General features: G+C 38.5%; 1 protein-coding gene across 1 annotated transcript in view; it reads right to left on the reverse strand.

Moving 5' to 3' along the window:
- The window catches only part of CCSER1 (coiled-coil serine rich protein 1), a 648,644-nt gene that overhangs the window by 497,809 nt on the left and 129,023 nt on the right, over positions 1-21,812 (reverse strand). Inside the window, exon 4 of the mRNA XM_032187512.1 lies at positions 21,412-21,505. Within this exon, the coding sequence (XP_032043403.1) occupies positions 21,412-21,505 (94 nt within the window). The remainder of the gene's footprint in view (positions 1-21,411; positions 21,506-21,812) is intronic.

Consider the following 21,812-nt stretch of genomic DNA (forward strand, 5'->3'; position numbering starts at 1 on the left):
GAATAAATACTTGTGAACTAAATACATTTTATACACTGATACAACAGGCTTTGTGAGAGCACACATAAATTTGCCAAAGCAGAACAGCAGTGCAGAGCACTGGAGCCCTTGGATCAGCACCTTCTTCAGTGCAGGTTGAATTACACAGCCTGAGGATGCAGCTCTTGAGGATCCTCATTGCTGAAATTTCAGATCAGAAACTCCTGTTTGCTTTTATTCACTGTCAATCAAGATCCCCATAGAGAGTTTTGTTTCCTCATCATCACTTAAAACTTTCTATTTTATTAAAAGTAAACATCACTTGCAGAATTATAGCAGAAAAAAAAAAAATAAAAATAACAAAACCTTTCTTAACAATCAAGTTAATATCAGAATCTTATTTGCAAAACACTTACCGTAACTTATTGAACTGCAGAACATGTTATAGCACTCAGAATCACATTATATAAATATCATTGAAATAAAGAATACATCCCAACAGGATCTTTATGAGACAGTTAAATACTAATGAGTAGATAAAATAGAGTAGGTATCTTGCAAAGAATTAAATAGATCATCTGTTGTACATATACAAGCAGGCCTCAACCTTCCTGAATCCGGACTACATTCTTTTCCTGTAAACTGTCTGATTTGTTTCTGCTTGTACAGAGTAAGGCTGCAATTCCATTACAGTTTCTGGGAAAACTATAAAACATACCAGAAGAGAAGCTGTTCAGAATACAATAGACAAACATATAAGCTGTTCAGAATACAATAGACAAACATAAGCTAATGGTGGTTTAATTTAGGATATTTATCAGGTAAAAGCAGTTAAAAATATGTTCGTTCTTATTTGTTAATGTTTACACTGCATCTACCTGTATCTTGTTAAAATAAATAAATAAAATAAAATAAAATAAAATAAAAATCCATAATCTACATACATAATATATAAGATACATATAATATGCTTATTATATTTATAGACAGAGATTTATTTCCTTCTCACCTAGTCTTTCCTTTCTTCCTCCTCAACAAGCAGAAACCCAACAAACAAACCTACAACATTTTTGTGTCGGTCTAATTATTGATTTCTGGGCTGAAGGTACTGCAGGGAATCCACAAATCTGTATGATGCCCTTGAGTGCTAGATGCACTGTTAGAATCTCTCTGAATTATGTGAAAGATATATGAGATCTCACATTACCAGACAGTCTCCTACTGGGTACAAATGCGAAGAGGAACACGAATCAAAGTCACTCTCTCCAAAGTCACTGGAAGTAAAATTCTTTCATCTGACTCAGTATTCAACTATTTAAAATGATGGTACTTGACAGAATTAAACCTCTCAATGATATCTGGCATCCATTTATTTTAGTTTATGTAAAAGAATACATCTGTCAGGAAACTGGCTAGCCTACACTAAAAATCACAAACCCATGAAATTCAGGTTATCCTTGAACCTCTCCTGTTTCATTAGTTTTGAATCAACTCTAATATCTTAAATCACTATGCAATAGACCACGGAGGAAAGTGTGAGACAATAATATAATTAAACAATTTTGCATTTGAAAAATGGAGGAAAAATAGGTCTTTACCAATGTATTTGCCAAGTATATTTTGAAAAGCAAAACGTAATTCTGCATTTATTTGGAAAGTAAAACCAAATTCCTAACAAATATATTTATTTAAAGCAGATCTGCTTATAAAATTATATTGTTAACACATTTTTGCTGCTCTCAAAGCCAATATGCATATAAGAAAGTTTATCACTACCTTACCAATCTGAGATTTTTGAAACCAAAAATGTTGGAAAACATGATCAAATATAAATAATGTATTTAATAACATTTTCCCTTTTAAACTATATCTCAAGTATTCAGCACATGATAGGGGCATTAAGAGATCCTTAGACCACAACCACAAAATCCCATTTTTAATAAGAGCAAACTAACTCCTTGTAAGATGAGTGAAATTTAAGGTTACTTCTCAGTTAGAAATTCTAAAAGACTCTGGCATGGTGAACGAGAATGTCCTTTTAAAAACGTGGGTTGTGTCACCCACAAAGTATGTGAACTGCTTTTGTCCCATTTTAAACCCCATTTTCAAATGATAAAATGTACAAGCAATAATCAGTAGTGACTCAGCAGTGTTGCTTTGCTGCCACCTGAAGAATTAAGAAAATAAAGACTTTACAGTGTTTTCAGCTTACAAGAAGGTTTGTTTCTGTAATACTATACTACTATCTCACATGAACTTAAGTCTTCTCAGGATAATACATTTTATTTTTTCAGAGTAAATCCCAATTAGGAAAAAGGATTTAAAAAAAAAAAAAAAAAAAAAAGGAAACGGTCTGAAGGTATACAATAAATATAGTGCAATTCTCCCTATGCTATTTACTGGGGAAATAGTAATTACACCTTTTAAGCTACTATGCTATATTCCAAGGTGGAACACTGCAAATATCAGATAAATATTTCTACCTCCTGTCCTCTGCTCAAGTAACACACTGACTATTATATTTTAAACACTTAGGTAAGCTAAAAAAGTGTGAAAAGTTATCAGTTTATTCTTGCAATCTGGACAGCTATACTACACAGAATGTTACATATGAATAGCAAGAAAAAATAAATAAATAAATACTGAGTTTGTTAAAGAGCAGAAGGCCAAGTCTGGCTGCATACTGAGTGGAGTATGAAAACCTGCATCAGCACATGAGAAATTACAGCTCACCACATTGTTGACAATCAAAAGAACAATGGCTTCACAGATTTACTTCTCCTGTAAACAGGCTTTATCTAAGCCACTTTATTTCTACATCTATACGCACCCCATTTACTACATGTAGGAATGCACTGAAGCATATTTATCAGATAAAGAAAATACAGACAGTATTTGGATTTTTTGCCAAATCATGACATCTGATACTTAAATAGTGAGTGCTCCGTAACTCCATAAAACCACTCTAATCAGTATGCAACATCTCTATCAATGAGGTGATTACTTGTTCCCTAACCAGCAGGGCAAGGAGCAGAGGTTAAAGCACTTACTGGCACAGACCACATACTCAGGCAGGAGGTAAGGTGCCATTAGAAGTCAGTATATATGGCCTCCCCCTGTTAAGACAGAATTGCTTTTCCAGAAATTGTGATTTGACTTTACAACACAAAAGCTCTTTCAAAATAACCCAAAAACTACAGATCCCAGGTGTGAATCAAGGGTGACCTGTCAGCTACCTCATACAGAAGTGACCTCGCAGTCCCTTTCTGTGACACGTTCCTGTTGCCGCCCTATCTACTGCAGAGACAGAAGTGACATCACAGTCACTTCCACAGTCAAATTCAGGAGATCCTGAGGTAGATCTGTCGACTTTCTTGTTCCCACAGGACTAGGGCTCACCTTTCTGGGTTAGAAATTAGCAAAGGCTTAATGGGAAACTTTGGTGTTCTTCTGTGGGTCTGTGGTTAGGGTATGGGCAAGCTCTGTGATTTAGGGCTTTTTTAGGTCTGCCAAGAACTTGTCTAGGGTTAAATAGAGCATTTTAATGCTATATATATATATATATATATATATACACACACACACACATATATATATAGTTGTATTATATATATATAATGCTATATATGTGCTATATTTTTATGTATATATAGCATTAAAATACAGCATTTATATACATATATATATATATATATATATATGTCAGAACAAAACCGTGACATCATGCTCTTTGGTTTAGAAGGAAAAATCAAATATCTTCCTTAAGGATTGCTCTACTCAGACCAGTGCAGATTTGTATGAACCTGCTTATATGATCAAGGTTAGAAAGAAGGACAAAGCTTCAGTTCATATGAAACCTAGACTGCAGCACCTTCTAGACAGAGTTGAAGCAGTATCAGTGGAACTGACTATGAGAGGAATTGACGTGGCCTAACAATTTCTCCTGTTAGACAGAGAATATTCAGACACTATATTCATGGAAGAGAAACAAAATGAATTTATTTAAGAAGAGAGATAGCGAGGGAGCTAATCTCCTTCTAAGAGTTTCTGCTTTATTAAAGAACCAATCTCACTTCACTTCTTAAACAGGAGCCTAGCAGGTTAAAAGGCATGCTGAGATTTTAAATGAACTTCATCTAAATGAATCTTAAATAAGTTATTTTTGTTGTGAGTTTTCTCTCTCCCCCTACATAAATGTTTTAAAATCTCTTCAGACTCCTGAGTGTAGAAAATTAGCAGGGATTAAAAAAAATAAAAAATCCATTAAAAATATATTTATTAGGAGTAAAATGTTTGTATTACCTACTACATTGCTTGGATGATTAAGAATGAGTCAGGACTGATTCTCTCATCGTTTTGGGAAAACAGTAGAATTTGTACAGACTAATCCTCACCTTCCAAAGGATTTCTTTTTTTTCTTGAAAAGACATTAACATTTTAATTTAAATAAGCATACTGTGTTTTCCTACCAACTTCAATTTTCCTTGCAATATATACAAAAACAAACAATTGTAGTATCTTCTGGTCCTTTTCTTACATTTCCATGCCTGGAAACTACATGAAATTAAGCAGCTGGATGGCATCTCTAAATTTATTTTTGGGAAAATAATAATTAATCATTTAATATGACTTTTTGCTCTTCTAACCTACACTGCTATTACTACCAAAATTTGGCAAAAATTAGTGTTTACATTTTCTATCTCTAACCATGTCTTCCTCAGCCAGACAACACAGTTTGGTCATGCACCACACCTATCAGCAATACCGTACTCATAGTTGTAGCCACATCATCATTGTATTTAAAACAAATAATGGCAACTAAATAACTACAAGATTCTGTCTCACAGGGTTCACTATATGATATGAGTCCAAGCTATTAGGCCAAGGACACTTATGAATAAGCTTAAATCTAAGTAGTATGATCTCACTGACTTCAGATAGATAGTTACGTGTCTTAGGCTTAATACATGCTTAATGCTCCACTAAGAAGCTTTCAAAGCAAATTCTGTTCAGGACAGAATAATGACTGCTTCCCAAAGGAAAGATGCATTTTTTTCTACATACCCTGTGACACAACAGCAACATTTTTTCCATAAAACAGTGAACATGCATATGTACTAAACGAGTAAGGTCATAGAAGAGATCTGAATTTATAATGAACTTATAAAAAATAATAAGTAAAAGTACAAGTGGTAAACGTAAAACGTGCTGAATCATCCTGGATACAGATCGGAATATGAATGAACCAGCACACACAGTGACCTAAATCCTGATGAGATACCAAAATTTCAAATATATTTTAGCAGCAATAAATATATAGACAGTTCATTCCCACACATAATTAAAATGGAGGCTGATCTCCAAGGGGTTCTGCCAACTCCAGCATGCCTAACCTATAATTTATAAATAAAACTAGCTTTATTAAATAATCATGGTGAATCTATTCCACAATACAAGAAACAAAATAGTCTACTGGGAAATAGGATTCTTCATTATTGTATCAGTAAAAATCTTGCAAACCTAGCTAATGTCTCAGTTGTGTAGACTTTTAAGCTTACACAGCAGCAAGAATTACAGTCATTGACTTACAGCTTCAAAAGAGAGTATTTAATGAATACACTTTTACCTGAAATGAAGAACTAATGGAAGGTTGAAAGATACAGGTTGTCTGTATCATATATCAATATGCAACTTGAACAAGAATGTAAAGCAGAAAGATGCCCATTAAAACACATTTCTTTTCAGTAGAAAGCAAACAGAACTAGGTCAAGAGAAAGACCAAAGATGAAGAACTAAGATTTTTGCATGACGCCTCCAAAATGAACTGCATCTAGAAAAGAAGAAACTCATTTTATAGGCTAATGTAGCTATCATAATAAATCCAATTGACATCCATGATAAGATGTTCCTATATATTCCAAGAAAGGACAAAAAGCTGATTAAGAAATAAGAGAGAAATGACACGCTACATATGAGTTAGAGGGTGATAAAAGCAAATCAACCTCACTTATATTAAGAAGGTTACATGACCAAAAGTGTCTTTTTTTTTTTTTTTTTTTTTTTTTAAACAGTTTCAAGATCTTGGAAATATAAATTATCACAGTGGAAGAAAGTTTCACCTTTTCAGTCAGCTCCTCTGACCCCACAGTGTTCCCACTGCCACCCTTCTATCACCTGCCACTGAGCTCACAAAATCACAGAATCATCTACGTTGGAAGAGAGCTCCAAGATCACCTAGTCCAACCTCTGACCTAACACTAACAAGTCCTCCACTAAACCATACAACTAAGCTCTACATCTAAACGTCTTCTGAAGACCTCCAGGGATGGTGACTCCACCACTTCCCTGGGCAGCCTGTTCCAATGTCTAACAACCCTTTCGGTAAAGAAGTTCTTCCTAACATCCAACCTAAAACTCCCCTGGCGCAACTTAACCCCTTTCCCCCTCGTCCTGTCACCAGGCACGTGGGAGAAAAGGCCAACCCCCACCTCGCTACAGCCTCCTTTAAGGTATCTGTAGAGAGCGATAAGGTCGCCCCTGAGCCTCCTCTTCTCCAGGCTGAAAAAGGCCAGCTCCCTCAGCTGCTCCTCATAGGACTTATTCTCCAGGCCCCTCACCAGCTTCATCGCCCTTCTCTGCACCCGCTCAAGCACCTCGATGTCCTTCTTGTAGCGAGGGGCCCAAAACTGAACACAGTACTCGAGGTGCGGCCTCACCAGAGCTGAGTACAGGGGGACGATCACCTCCCTAGCCCTGCTGGTCACACTGCTTCTTATACAAGCCAGGATGCCGTTGGCCTTCTTGGCCACCTGAGCACACTGCTGGCTCATGTTCAGCCGACTATCCACCATCACTCCCAGGTCCTTCTCTGCCTGGCAGCTCTCCAACTACTCATCTCCCATCCTGTAGCTCTGCTTGGGGTTATTGCGCCCCAGGTGCAGGACCCGGCACTTGGCCTTGTTGAACTTCATGCAGTTGACCTCAGCCCACCGGTGCAGCCTATCCAGATCCTCCTGCAGAGCCTTCCTACCCTCAAGCAGATCAACACATGCACCTAGCTTGGTGTCATCTGCAAACTTACTAAGGGTGCATCTCTCATTACAAAGTTGACCCCTGCATCCAGTAAAGGACGGAGATTCTCCTTAGTCCTCTGTTTGGCATTGATGTATTTGTATCAACAATATTAGTGACATGGTTTAGTGGAGGACTTGTTAGTGTTAGGTCAGAGGTTGGACTTGATGATCTAGAGGTCTCTTCCAACCTAGAAATTCTGTGATTCTGTGAAATGCCAGGACTTTTCAACTAGGATGGAGAGAGGTTTGACAACTCCATCAGCCAGTTCCCTCAAGACCCTGGGGTTCATGTCATCAGGTCCCATAGACCTGTCCCTGCTGAGATCCATCAGGAGGTCTTGAACATGCTCTTTACTTACAGTGGGTGGGACTTTGATCTCCCAGCCTCCACCTATGGGTTCAGAGCCATGAAAGACTTGGGAAGCCTGTCTACCAGTGCAGATGGAGGCAAAGAAATTGCTGAGTACCTCAGCCTTCTCCATGACTGTTGTTACCAATCACTCAGCTAGAGAAACCCATTCCTAGGAGAAGAATTTAGCCACCTATAATCGCTCACACACTCCTATTTTCACCCCTCCCTCGGACTATTTTCACAAATGTTAGAGGTGCATGGTGGCCCTCGGGGACTCCTGTCACTCCAGCGCAGCAGATCGAAGGCAGCTGGGTCCTCTCTTGTGCTCTTCCTTGAGGCTCTGTGCAGAAGGGATGGCACCTCTGGCACAAGGGCTGGGGGATGGGAGAGAAACATACACACACAACCCCTGAGAATTAGCAACAGAGTGGTTTATTGGTGGGACGTCTTGCAGGTAGGCATGTCCATGGTGTTTGGGGGCTCCATCACAAGCTAATGCTTGCGATGGAGCCGGCGCGACAACGAGTAGGGGACTAGGCGGGCACTCTTGCGACGCTCCTTGTGCGCTTGGAGAGTAGAGAGCAAGGACGCGCCGCGGGGGTCCCAGCTCAGTTCTGGCGGAGGTGGATCCACCTCCATCGGCTCCTCCATGTCTCCTGGCGGATCCAGCTCCATCGGCTCCACAGTGTTGGGCAGAAGGCAAAGCCAGTCCTTGCCTGGGACTGCCCAAACGGGCTGTCGTCCACTTGGCATGTTTTCAGGCCAGGGAGCAGATCCAGGGGCTCGTCCGCTTGCACTCCTTGGTGCAGTGCCTCCGTTGGCTTGATTTTCCTGTGCGCCACCACTGCCGGCATCTGATCTGTGCCCATGGCTGGGTCCTGCACTGGTTTCCCTGGGGTAGGAACGCCTGTGCTCCCCGTGTCTGTCTGCCCGATAGTCCTCCATTTGCCCCTTGCCACTGTGGTGGCTGTGGGAAGGTCCAGGGCCCCTGTCGCTGCGTGGTGGAGGGGATGGCCTGTTCCTCGCATCGCTGCGGTGCCAGTGGTACCGCCGGTAGGTGTCTGGGCTTGCTCGATGGGCACGCCTCTGCTCCGTGTGGCTGGCTGGCTGATGTTCCTGCCTTCGCCTTGTGCCATCGTGGCGTGAGCTGGAAGACCCATTCCCCGAGTCGCTGTCTTGTCTAGGGGAAGGGCGACTCACGGCTTGGACTTGCTGGTGTCGAAGCCTGTCCTTGCTTGGTCCTGGCTGCACGCGATGCCTTCGCTCAGGAGACCTTTCGGGCTGGGGTGCCGAGCCACGGGGTCGTTCACTTGCATGCCGACGTCCCGTGCCACTGGGAGGTGGATTTGCTTTTGTGGCTCCAATGTTGCCGTCAGGTTTCTGGCCATGCCTGGATCCCGCACTGTGCTGGGGACTCTGGGCACGCCTCTGCTCCATGTGGCTGTCTGCCCAATGGACGTGCCTTTGCCCCTTGCCACTGTGGCGGCTCTGGGAAGGTCCAGGCCCCCTGTCGCTGTGTGGTGGAGGGGATGGCCTCTTCCCCGCATCACTGCGGTGCCCGTTGTGACGCTGATAGGAGTCTGGGCTTGCTCCATGGGCGTGCCTCTTCTCTGTGTGGCTGCCTGCCCGATGTTCCTGCCTTCGCCCCATCCCGTCGTTGGGTGAATTGGAAGGCCCATGGCCCAAGTCGCTGTCTCGTTTAGGAGAGGAAAGGCGCACGGCTTGGCCTTGCTGAAGTTTGAGCCTGTCCTTGACGAGTCCTGGCTCTATGTGATGCCTTTTTTCCGTGCATTTTCTCGGCTGGGGTGCTGAGCCATGCGGTGGTTCATTTTCACGCCCAGGTCCTGTTCCACTCTGCGCCTCATTTCCATTTCTGGGCCCCACGATGCCGTCTTCTTTCTGGCCATGCTTGGGCCCCATGCTGCGTTGCGCGTTGTTGTTGCGCCCGCACTCCTGGCGGCGGTCTGGCCGCTGGTCCTGCCAGTTCCTCACGCCGCCATTTGGACTGGAAGAAGGCCCAGGCCCCCTGTCACTGTGTGGCTGGGGGGCCGGCCTGTTCCTCACATCCTTGCGGTACCCATGGTACCGCTTCGGGGTGTTGGTGGGCTGGGTGCCAGAGCTGCCTTGGGCACTGGTGTCTGTTGTGCTGCCGGCGCTCTGCCTCCACCCGTAACTCTCCTCCATCTCCTTCTCCTTAATAGCTGCCTTCGTTGCTGGTGCTCACTGGGCCTGCAACGCTGCCCGCTCACACCAACGAGGGCCGCCTCTCGCCTTGCTGCTTTGGCTCTTCCTCCTGCCGCCAATGCCGGCTCTCAGAAGGCCTCGAAGCTCAGCGAGTGCCGGGCCAGCGGCGGGGGTCCGCTTTTATAGAGCCTGCAGCAAGGGCGGGGCAGTGGTAGCCACTGTGACCTCAGCAAGCCTCTGTGATGCAGGGGCCCGTGCGTGGCCAATTTGGGGTGGCTGAGGGCCCCTTGTGTGGGGCTGGCTCCCCCGGGCCATTTGGTTTGCCAGAGAGAAAGGCTGCCCCTCGGCCACAGGGATTGCCCTCCACCTCGCATCCTGTGCCCTGGGTTTATTTTTAACTCTGCTTTTTATGGAATTTCATTCTATTGTTTACGGAAAAGAACAGAAGCACGGTGCATCTTCAGCCCCAATGCCCATGTGTGCTTTATCCTCTGAGTGAAGAACTTCTTCCTCACGTGGCATCTAGTCTAAATCTCCCCTCCACTCAATGCCCTCATCCAGATCATTGATAAAGATATCAAAGAGGATTGGCCTCAGTACTGAGCCCTGGGGGACTCCACCAGTGACTGGCCTCCACCTGGATTTAATTCCATTTACCATGAGCTGATTCAGTGGCTCATTATTCTGGAATTCCAGGAGGAGAAATCCTCAGGAACTTTTCTAGCAGGTTATATAAGAATGAATAATATTGTGAGACTAGATATACCATGCAACACACCTCTCTATCACTTGTTATCCATATTCCCTTTGCTGTGGGGAGAGCAGCACACAAAGCATGCCTGTATTACAGCTAGCTCCTATTTATGCTCTCTGCAGTCTGAAGAACATATTCCTGGATTTCATTCAACTTGACTTCTTTTCAGACTAGAGGCATGGAATAATACTTCTGTTGATATCTGACGGCCAGGAGAGTTTGGTAAATTCTTTGAAGTCACTTGCTGTATATCATTCTAAACCAAATTTAAAACAACTTCATTCCAGACTATTCTATTTTTCCCAGACCTTCAAGGTGAGATTTTCCTGCACCATTTTTCCTTCTATTTCTATTTCTTCCTTTTCATCTTTCTACTTACCACTACCATTTACTACATGTGATAACTCAGGGTCCAAAGATTACTGTATGAGATTCCACAAAAGTAGTCAATACAAGCCTATGCATTTTGCATCAGACCTCCTTCTGCAGCCAAAATGAACTTTTCCAGATGCACAGTGATAGAGTCGCTAGTTTCTTCATGAGTAACTCCAGATAGCTTTGCAAAACCCAGTATCTGAACACATGCATGCTACATTTGCAAGCTGATGGCCTTAGACCAGAATTCCACAGAATCAGGAGCTCTTTGCATTTAATCTAATACACACTGAAAATAAGATGGTTAAAAAATGTATGTATGTCATTCTAGTCTAAGAACATAATTTACAACAAATACATGGTGTCAGGAATGTTACAGTAAGAAGCTAAAGGAACACCGTTTCCTGCAAGCACAATCCTGGAGGAAATAAATAAATAAATAAATAAATAAAATCCAAATAAAGTCAGAGAAGAAAAGATGGAGTATGGAAGAAAACAATGAAATTGAGCCTTAAAGTTATTCCATGTTTTATTCATGGAAAAAATGTATTAGAAATACAGAGAGTTGTCAAAACTATTTTCTGTGAAATTAGCAGTTTAGGGGAAAAAGCACAAAAATAATATTACAACACAGCTGTACTTTCTTTTTATCTACTGCCTCATTTTCAACCTCTAAATAAGTGTATTTTTATGGTAAATTGCATTTTTTTTTATATATATATAAAGAACAACTGTGAGAAAAACAATTGGTCAAGTCAGGAAGATCTTCAACTGGTTAATCATCTTGCTTGGGCTTTTGACAGTTAGCAAAATCACAATCATTATAATAAAGAGAATTTTGCCACTAGCAGTTTTTTTCCATGGAGATTTCTCTGGTCTCAGTGCCTCTGTAGTTTCAATATTTGTAAAGATACTCCTTTAATCTTAATTTCTAAAAAGAATATATGAATTGTGTTTGCAGTGCTGAAAATATTCGGACAGGAAAAAAAAAAAAAAAAAGAATGAGTATCTTACCCTTCCTGCAACCAAAAAGGACTACACTTATTTACTGACAATTTTCTGTTTTATTTCTCACCCTTGCAGATTCAGCAGTTACCATGTGAAAATAAATAAATAAAATACCAAACAAATAAATTAATAAAACCACATGACACTGTTTCTGAAAAGTTGGGAGGTTTTTTTTGTTTGTTTGTTGGCCTGTTTGTTTTTTTCCTGAAGACTTCGTACTGTAAGAGGAACTCAGCATGTGAAACACTGAAATGCCCCAAAGAAATGCCCTTGGATTTTCAGATGTGTTACGCATGTCCACACTGCCTCCCGCACAGGCACACAGCAGCACTGGCTGAGGGATGTGGTACAGGACTATATTCAAAGAGAAAAAAAAAAAAAAAAGAAGAAGAAGAAAAAGAAGAAAGAGAAGAAAAAGAAAGAGAAGAAGAAGAAGAAAACCGTGCTCTTATATTAGGTTCTCATCACATTTCTATTTTGGCAAGAGTCATTCTTTGTAAACTTACAAAGTGGGACAGAAAAAACAGCACTTAACATACTGCTTACACTTTACCATCTAAAAATGTAGAATTGCTTAAATAAGACAGTATGCTTTGATTTGTCATCATGTTTATTATTGCATTTATTTTCTGCCTGCAGATACTATTAAGGAAGATGTTTCATCTCAATATATGTATAAAATCAAAGGAATGAAGGAAGGCAGTATGACTAATTTAATTACTTTCCTGGTTCTTTCAATAAATGATGGCTGAGCATAGCAATATGAATAAGGATTTGTAACTAAATATCACACTGTAATTATGAAAGAGCAGGAAATTGAGATACAGATTCTGATTCTAATTGCTTCATGATAACCATTTAAATGCATCTCACTCAGAGTACTCTTTCATGACCCTGGAGTTCAGGACTCTGCTCTTTCACCTTTCTTGTCTATTTATGAGGCAAAAAGCTCTTGGCATCTAAATTATCGGTGTGGTTTCTATGATGATGATCTTCTAACTGTTCCATTTAGGTGAATATTATTTACAAGCACTTATCATTATTAAAATTTGTATGAGATAGAAAGGAACTTAACTTACATTTACTACTTGGAAATATCAGTTCTTTACCCCTCTTTACACTGATGGGGAAAAAAAATAAAACTGAAAAATAGTATATCTTCAGAAAAACGATTATTTTCAATGATCTACTTTAAGTGCTCAGCACAGGCCAGATCTCTATAATATCTCAGAAGCACAGCTAAATGCCTATACCTATATGCCTCCCATAGAACTAGGCACATTTGCACCTCAACATTCAGATGAAACACACTGAAAGAGTTTTAGGATAATGTTAAATGGACAGTACTTTTATGCTGTGATTTTTTTCCTCAATTAAAATTGAATGACTTCATTCATTTACATAAATAACGGAACAGAAACAGGACTCTCAATTCAGCACTTTTTTCCAGAACACGGATGAGGGTGCTCCGGGATGATGGTAGATTAACTTTACCTTAGTCTATGATTTCTATCTATAGTTGCATTCTAATTTAGTACTAACTTCTCTAGCGCTTTTTTCTTCCTCTCCTTACTGTCAATAAGTTAAGCTTTAGGACTTCTAATAACACCATTAGCCACAAGCATGTAATGGTTATTTTTAACTAACACAAATATGCCCTTCTAATTTGATAATACTACCTACTCTTTCATTGTAAAGCCCATAAAATACATTTCCTATGTGCCTGGTGCTCCTTCAGAAGCTATAGATCACAGTTAAAGAAGTTTAGAAGACAATTTTTGTTTCATTTCCCTGGATACCTGAAGTTACTCCATTATTGTGTCAGATTTATTAAACAATGCTTCAGGGCAAAATGTATAGACAGCTTTGTAGAAAAGGTTGTTCCAAAAATACAAAAATCCCTCTAACTCATCTAGCTATGGAGAAACTAGTTGCAGTCCTTTCTCAAATAGCAGGATGAAACTCTCCACTACATACATGTAAGCCATGCTGAAAGCTGAACATTCGATGTTACATGTGTCATCCAGCAGATTGAAGTCCTGACTCATGCTATGCTCCCTTCACAAGTTTCCTGGACAAATAGCATGCTTCTATTCAGGGCATTCTTCCCTTGCAAAATTAAAAACTAACAAGAACTTATCCTTTTAATTAGGCTATCTTTATAATGATATAATGAAGGAAGTGAAGTCACCTATTAGTTTTTGTCATGTTCATTATTAGTACTGATTATCTTTTTATTACCATCTTGTCTAAAATCTCTCATGACAATGGAAAGTGCTACTAAGTTAAATAACCCAAGAACCTAAATTTATCAGATGCAGAGGTCTTTGTTAATTTACTCTCACCATTTTTATTTTGTTCAAAACCTGTAAATATAAACTACAATATGATTACACACAGGAATTGCAAGCAGAAAATGGAAATGATGGTGTCCTAGTTTAACCTATGCAATGTATACATCTCTAAAGGGTGTCATTAGAGAATGATGAAGCTTTCAAAAGATCTCAAGGTGTTGGGTACCCAATTCTGATTAAAAATCAAAATACGTCACTGTTTTTATACATTGAGAGATAATTTGTTGCCAGTGGTATATCCATGAATATTGAGAGAGAGGGAAAGAGAGAGAGAAAGAACATTTCCTATTCTATATTTAAAACACAGATTTAAAACACTGCAAAATTTATTTTCCTTAAAAGAACAAGAATGGATTACACAAAAGCTCTTTGTCAGACACTCAGAGACAGTAACTTCTCATTGGGAGCAGTACATCTGCTTCACTATCAATCTTTGGAAAAACATCCAACAAGTGTTATTTGCCCCTTTTGAGATTCTGTGTTGGTGTCAAGCACCAGTAAGACAGCAGCTAATTAGACAGCAGCTGAGGCAGTGCCAGAGCCCACACTCCTTCATAGCAAACAGTGATGACTTCAGGCTTCTGATCCTTCACTTGGCTGAGGACTGGCCTCAAAGGCACACTGTAACCTGCCACGTTCAAAGCAAAACACTTAGCTATTGCTGTTGGTTTCAGTGAATCAGAGCTGATGCACAGTAGCCAAGGAACAGGCAGTTGGCATTTTGTAGACAAGATGAACAGCATATTTTTCTATTCCTTTATTATATTTAGAAGATACTTCACATTCACTATGAAGCACATTTATAGTATACAGTTTGTAACTATCTATGCTAATGACCTACTACCTGCATTGAATTTTTCTGTACTTTTTAATATCATCTGCATTTCCTCCACTCGTGGTCAAAAACAAACAAACAAATAATCAAACAAACAGATAAAACCAAAGGGAACAATCTGAACTTAAAGTTCCGATGAGCAATCCTATCCTCCATTAGAATTAATAAAAATAATTTAATTAATTAATTAATTTAATTGACATAGTAGTAGCTCCAAACCAGCCACAGAATTTTCATACAGGTTGTTCATCACATTTAGAGTAACTCAGCAACTACCTCATATCACTCTGTCATTACATCAGCTCTTAGGTTTGGCAGAGTACTGATGGCAATTGGCCTGCACGCTATCTGGATATAAAAGAAAAACCATAAAAATTCCTTTTATGTTTTTTAATTTCCACAAAAACAAGCAAATTGCATTTTTGTTGGAGACATTGCTAATAAATAACATAATTATGTTACTAATAGATCATGATCTGGTATGGTGACAGCAATTTGACATTTAAAATAAATATGTTTATGTTGTGCATTCATTTCAAAAACCAATATGCTGTTTCTACCTTATCCTCAGAAGTCTGCAAAACTGAATCTGCCAAATTCATAACTATAACTATATATAAAAATTGATATATGTATATAATTGTTTTCTATGTACACAATGTTACTATGAACACTAACTATTTGTGTTGTGATGGAGTACTCCAACCCAGCCCTCTATGGTTTGGACCTCACTAGCATGCATCAAATAAAGATCATCTAATAAGAATATGTATCAAAGGTAGAGCCCGTTGGTTCTAATCATCTCACTGATATGTGATTCTTCCTACTCAACAATTCTAGTGATAAACAGCATTGTCCTGCAGCATTACATTTTAGACACAAAGAGTATCTATGTAATAATTTTTTTTATGCTTTATTGGATCTACAGGAACACGTTACATTGTAAGAGAGATTGCTACATCAGAACTTCACAAGCTCATTCTTTACATTTATATTAATACAAAACTACACCAAGAGTAGGCCCTTCTTTCTGAATACCAACTAATAATATCTATATATAGAGAGAGATATAGATGTATATAAGGCACATCTCTGTCACTGCCACCATTTCAGACATTATTTGTCAAGTCATGTTTTCATGTATGTTGGATCATTGCTTTATAGATGAGGCTGAGGTATTAAATCCAAAATGGCTAAAGCTCTGACTGAAGACAAATCTCTTCCGAAACTTGTACCAAACTACATTATTCAAATCTATTCAGCAAGCATTCAAGTAGCAACATGATAGATGCAGCAGGCCAACCTGGGTACACAGCTAATCAATATTGCATTTTTGAACAGCCATTGCATACTTCGGAGCCCTATGTGGAGATGTGGCATGTGTGTGCTTAACACCCAGTACTGTGAGGGCTCCCAACAACTTCAGCTGGGCTGCTCACTGCAAATCCCAGGTGTGCACATATATCTTTGTCTAAAGATGTAGCAGGGCCAGTTTTCTGACACCTATGGCAAATAGTTAAGAAATTACACAAGACCCTGCATAACTATGCATTTGTGAATTCTTAGAAAAGGCTACTATTTACTGCAGTCATATTTGAACAACACAGCTAAACAGATAACACCAAATATTTTTTTTTTCAATAGGCTACGCACAACATAAGCACACAACTCATCCGCGTGAATGTGTATTGCTTTCATAAATTCTCCACTGCTTATATCACTGAAAATAAAGGTCTTCATTATATATTTGAGTAATCAATACTTGTAAGTTATGTTTCACCAGGGAAAACGAAAATAAGTAAGGTTAAATTAATGCTGTCACTTTCTATAAACAGGTCATGGTTTCCTGCTATAGAAACTGCTAACTTCATTAGTTTACAACAGGAAATCAACACTGTAGCATATTTTAAAAGTCTAATTTACTTAGAGTAATAAAAAGCCCCCCTCAAGGCTCATCATGTATGTCATATTATGCTTAGCTTTAAACACTCTAGATAGAGAACTGTATGGAAAAATCTCAGCAAATCAAGTTGATTAATATTCTGCATTTGTATGCAGTAATGCTCTCCACTCACTAAGTATACATAAATATTATTTTATTAGATTTGAAAGCAATTGTGTTAGGTGGGATAATAAAAAGTCTCTATTTTACATTATCTTTCTCAGCAATATAGTCTTAAAAACAAAAGGAAAAGAAGGAAATTACTACACTAAACTCACTAAAGGAAAGGTCAGAAATTAAGGATTCCAGACTTGTAAAGCCATGCTTAGACTCGCAGAGCACAGAATTCTCCATTCAATGTAGGAACATCTACACTAGGTTTGCAGGGATCTCCTTATCTTCAATCATATGGTTAGATAAAAAGCTAGGGATAGTTTGCAATTTCTAGTAGTCATCACAGTTCACAGCACCTTTCTGAAGGAACTCCATTTCATGAGGCTGCTGCTGGAGGGCAACCAGAGAACAGAACAAGAACACAAGCACAAATTTAATTGGAGTAATAAAAAAATAAATAAATAATTGAAAGCAAACAAAAGAAGCGGCAAAAGATCTTGGCCTCTACATTTCTACCTTTCTAATTCTACATTATTACACATTAATTAACTACTAATTACACTAATTAATACACAGTTCTACTTTTTGGAGCAATGTTCCCTTGCCTGTCAACTGGCTTCTAGTTCCTGTTTTAAAATTCACTCCTTAATACACATTTCTCCCAGAAAATCTTCCAGCAGAGTTTCATTTTTCTATTCAAAATCAGTCACCAAAATTAAAGGAGATCAACACATCATAATTGTTTCATTAAATTCTCAACTTACTGTCAACTTTGGTAGAAAAATCAGAAAGACGTATCCTCAGCCTATACTACTATACACCCTAACAAATACTATTCCTTTCAACCACAGCAGATAAACAACAGAAATCATTGCAAATCTGATTTTAACTAATATATTTTTAAAACTCTGGGGCTCCTAATGACAGTTAAGAGACTTTCTCAATTCACCATTAACCAGCTCATCAACTGTATTTACACTAAGTGTGGCATTTCAATTGAGGATTGCTATGCTTCAATGTTAGAGCCTGCTGCATATAGCCTCCTAACCAAGGAACATTTTTTGGATATTCAAGTCAAGATGTCATGCTAGCGCTTATAACCATGTAATTTGTCATTTTTGAGATTTTTTTTAGGCTCTTGAAGAATAGGAACTTGCCCGATTCATTAGTTATCCCTCAGTAAGAACAGAACTGAATTCTTTTCCAATTACACCTCTTCATATTTCAACATATTTATTAAATTACCAAGCAGAGCTTCTCTTGGAACATTTCCCATTATAGTAATTCCCCACAGATTTTCTTATAAGGAGACAAAGTGCAGTGTTGGGGCACAAGTAAATTGTAAGATGGCTGTAGGACTGATGGCTCTAACCTAATAAATGTTATTATCAGAATTATCATGTAGAACATAATAGGATATTTTTGCAGTACAATCACGTTAGTGTTGGTAAGTTTGATTTCCTGAAGACAACGTGAAGATTTTCATGCAAAAAGCAGCACATATTTCTCTATTTTCATGTCATATTTTTATACTAATCAACACTCTCATTTTGATAACAGATCTAAAAGCACTTGCATTAACTTCCAGCTGACTACACCTACAGTACAATACACGTGAATGTCACACATACAGAGCAACTTAGGGAACTTGTTATGAATATAAATAAATATTGCTACAAAACTGTTTAAATACATAAAGCTTATGCAGTGCAGGGATAAAGCCTATGTATGATGTACATACCAACAGGAAAAAAGAGGTTCACAAATCTTCATGGCTGGGATTGTCTTCAATGACTTTTGGCAAAGGCCATAAGCAAGCCATTGCCTTAAAGAAGCTTTTACAAAAAGCCCAACAAATCAACTACTCACAAATACATGGAAAATTATTTACTCTGGTTTTCAGAAGAGTTACATGCTGAAAGAATTAAAATAACCCCTTGCATTAAATAAATCCTATTAGAATAAAAAAAAAAAAATCAAATACTGGTTTATCTTCAGCATGGTATCTGTGTATCATGTCTCCCTGTGATTCTATGAAAAGGGCAAGATTAAAGATCTTTCAGAAAATATATATTTTATCTGCTATCTTCTAAAAAAAAAAAAAAAAGTCTTGAAAATATATTATAATGTATTTGAATTGAAAAAGAATGCTATTTACGTATCAATGGCTACTGGGATAAAACAAACAAACAAACAAGGCCAAAACAAACAAACAAAAGTCTGATATGGTATTACTAACGGGAATTCTGGCTGAAAAGATTTTATCCTGGAAGTAGGCCAAAGCTTAAGATAGCAGCCAGAACAGCAACCTGTCAAAAATGTTTAGATGGCAGCATCTAACTTCAGGACCTTAAGTACTTCAGTAGTAAGCTGATAAAAGTCTCTGAAAATCAATCCATATTACAATGAGAAAAGACTTAAGACAATGACTTTTAAGCAAACACATATAACTATCTTGTGCCAGATCCTAACCCAGTATAAACAAAGACATCTTCTTTATCTGGTGAAATTCATTCACCTTATACTGTTGATCTCTTCTTCCAATTCTTTCTTCTAACTGAACTATTGAATAAAACAAGTGATAACTAGGCCAATCCTAAATTTTCTGCAGCTAGCACCACCACCAGACAGACAAATCACCAAGCAAATGCTATTAAGAGAAACACCTTTGTGTTTAAAGATGACGTATATACTGCAACAAACATGTCTCTACATCACTGCTCAGAACAGAAATGGCTACCATTTTTCAAAGGCCTATGTAGATCTTTCCATTTTAAAGGCATCTCATTTGCTCCGGATAATGAGCCAAGAGTAGAAAGATTGTGTGTCATATCACATCTCCATCTTAATTACTTTTCCACAAAGAGAATGTAAAATAGGCATTATAATCCTAGCTTTTCCAGAACCTGCTACAAGTCTTTTTAATAATACACTGGGCATAACTTTTCCGTCACCATTAATTCAGTCCTTTAAAAAAACAAAAAAAAAAAAAAAAAAAAAAAAAAAAAGGAGGAAAACACACATGAGGCAAAGCACAACATGTTAGGAAATTTTATTTATGGAAAATGATTCTGCCAGTTAATTTGTTTCCAACAGGCCCAGGGAATAAGCAAGTCTAAACAATACAATTTCTTATAAAAAGCAAGGCTGGTCTCTGGAAATTTTTGACCCATGTTTTTTCACCCATGAGTTGACTTTCTGCAACCACTTAGCAGTGTTATTCATTATTGGTTTAAAAGGACCTTTCTGTGCAGTTAATTTATTGTACCCTCCAGCTTCCTAGCTCTTGACGATTTAGGAAACTATGATCATACACATTGCTGTTATAGCCCTCCATAGCAACTTTGCTTTCTACCAAATGCAATGGAGCTCATGTTTTTTTTCTAAAGGTAGGTGTGCAAACAGGTTTAAAATGGTATAACACAATGGTTAAATACAAACTTCAAGAATTATCATACAGAGAACAATGGAAACAGGAGCGTAATTCAAGCAGCAATGGTTTCTCTGTACTCATTTGCTGCGTAAATTTGCATCAAAGGAGGGAGCAGAACTTAAAATAATACACACCTGCAGGGACATCTGTCATAAACCCACATCCACATGAGTCTTTATGAATGGGCAGTGTCGGTATATCCATGTGTGGATGAAGTAGTAAAGGGTCAGAAAAAAGCATGTGAAAGAGATAGTCAGAGATATTCCTACTTATAAGCATCCTTGTGATTATTAGAGTATCAAAAATATATATCAAGTCATAACAGAGTACAAATTCAGACCTCTACCTCTGATTAAGTATAAATTTCGCACACTTTACACTTCTCTTGAGTCCTTTGGAGCAAGCAGGACTTCTACTGTTTTTGGGAAAAGGAACGCAGGATTCCCCACTGCAGGTGTCATGGCTTGGGTAATCCTATTGTAAAATTATTCTGAATACACTGTCAGTTCACCTTGGCTATTGTGATTAATCAATGCAGTGCAACAGTGCCTTAACCAGCCATGAGTACATACCAACCATGAGTGAAAGATTCGAGTTGAACTCATGCCTGAAGACAAGGAAGTCTTGTTTATTTGAAGCATCTTATTCTAGCACACACAAAATCAGGTTGCAGTTACTTCAGAATGGTAACTGCCTGGTGGAAGAAGTCATTCTAAATATCTAGAAAATCAAATGGGTCAGCTCTTGGTGCTGTGCAGATGGAATTCTGTATCTATAAAAATGTCTTCCCTTTGATAACCCACCCATATGAAGACCGAATGCAGTATGTGAGAGCGTCTTCCTAGCAAACAGCACAAGCATTTAGAAATCGTACTAAGAAATGCATACTGCTCTTCCCTTCTAAGAAAATGACTCTTCGCTATTTCCAAGTAATTGTACTGAACTCATTTTCATCATATTTCTAGATTAATAGTCTCCTTGAAGATAGTCAGTATTTATCTGTCTTACCGGAACGATGGTGTTGTTGTTCTTCTACAAACTCCAAGTCAAGCATTAGGTCATCTTCATCCAACTCACAGGAACCCAAGTTATTCAAAACATCCTAATACATATTAAATTAAAAACAAACAACAAAAGAAAAATAAGCATTTAGACAAATGGGTTAACCAAACTCTTCTACACAACAGAATGAAGAGTCAGACCTGGAAAATATGTTTAAGTTGCTACAGGAAGTTTTTCTATTAACATTGGACTAGTGAGAAAATGTATGTAATAACCATCCAAGTAGGCCATGTATTTGTTATGTAAGTAGGACATGTATTTGTCACCATTCCCTGTTTTACAGGATCTTGAACATTTAACTGAAAAAAAAAAAAAAAAAAAAAAAAAAAAAAGTAATGCTGTCTGTA

Source organism: Aythya fuligula, chromosome 4 (assembly GCF_009819795.1).
Source record: "Aythya fuligula isolate bAytFul2 chromosome 4, bAytFul2.pri, whole genome shotgun sequence".
Taxonomy (NCBI): Eukaryota; Metazoa; Chordata; class Aves; order Anseriformes; family Anatidae; genus Aythya; species Aythya fuligula.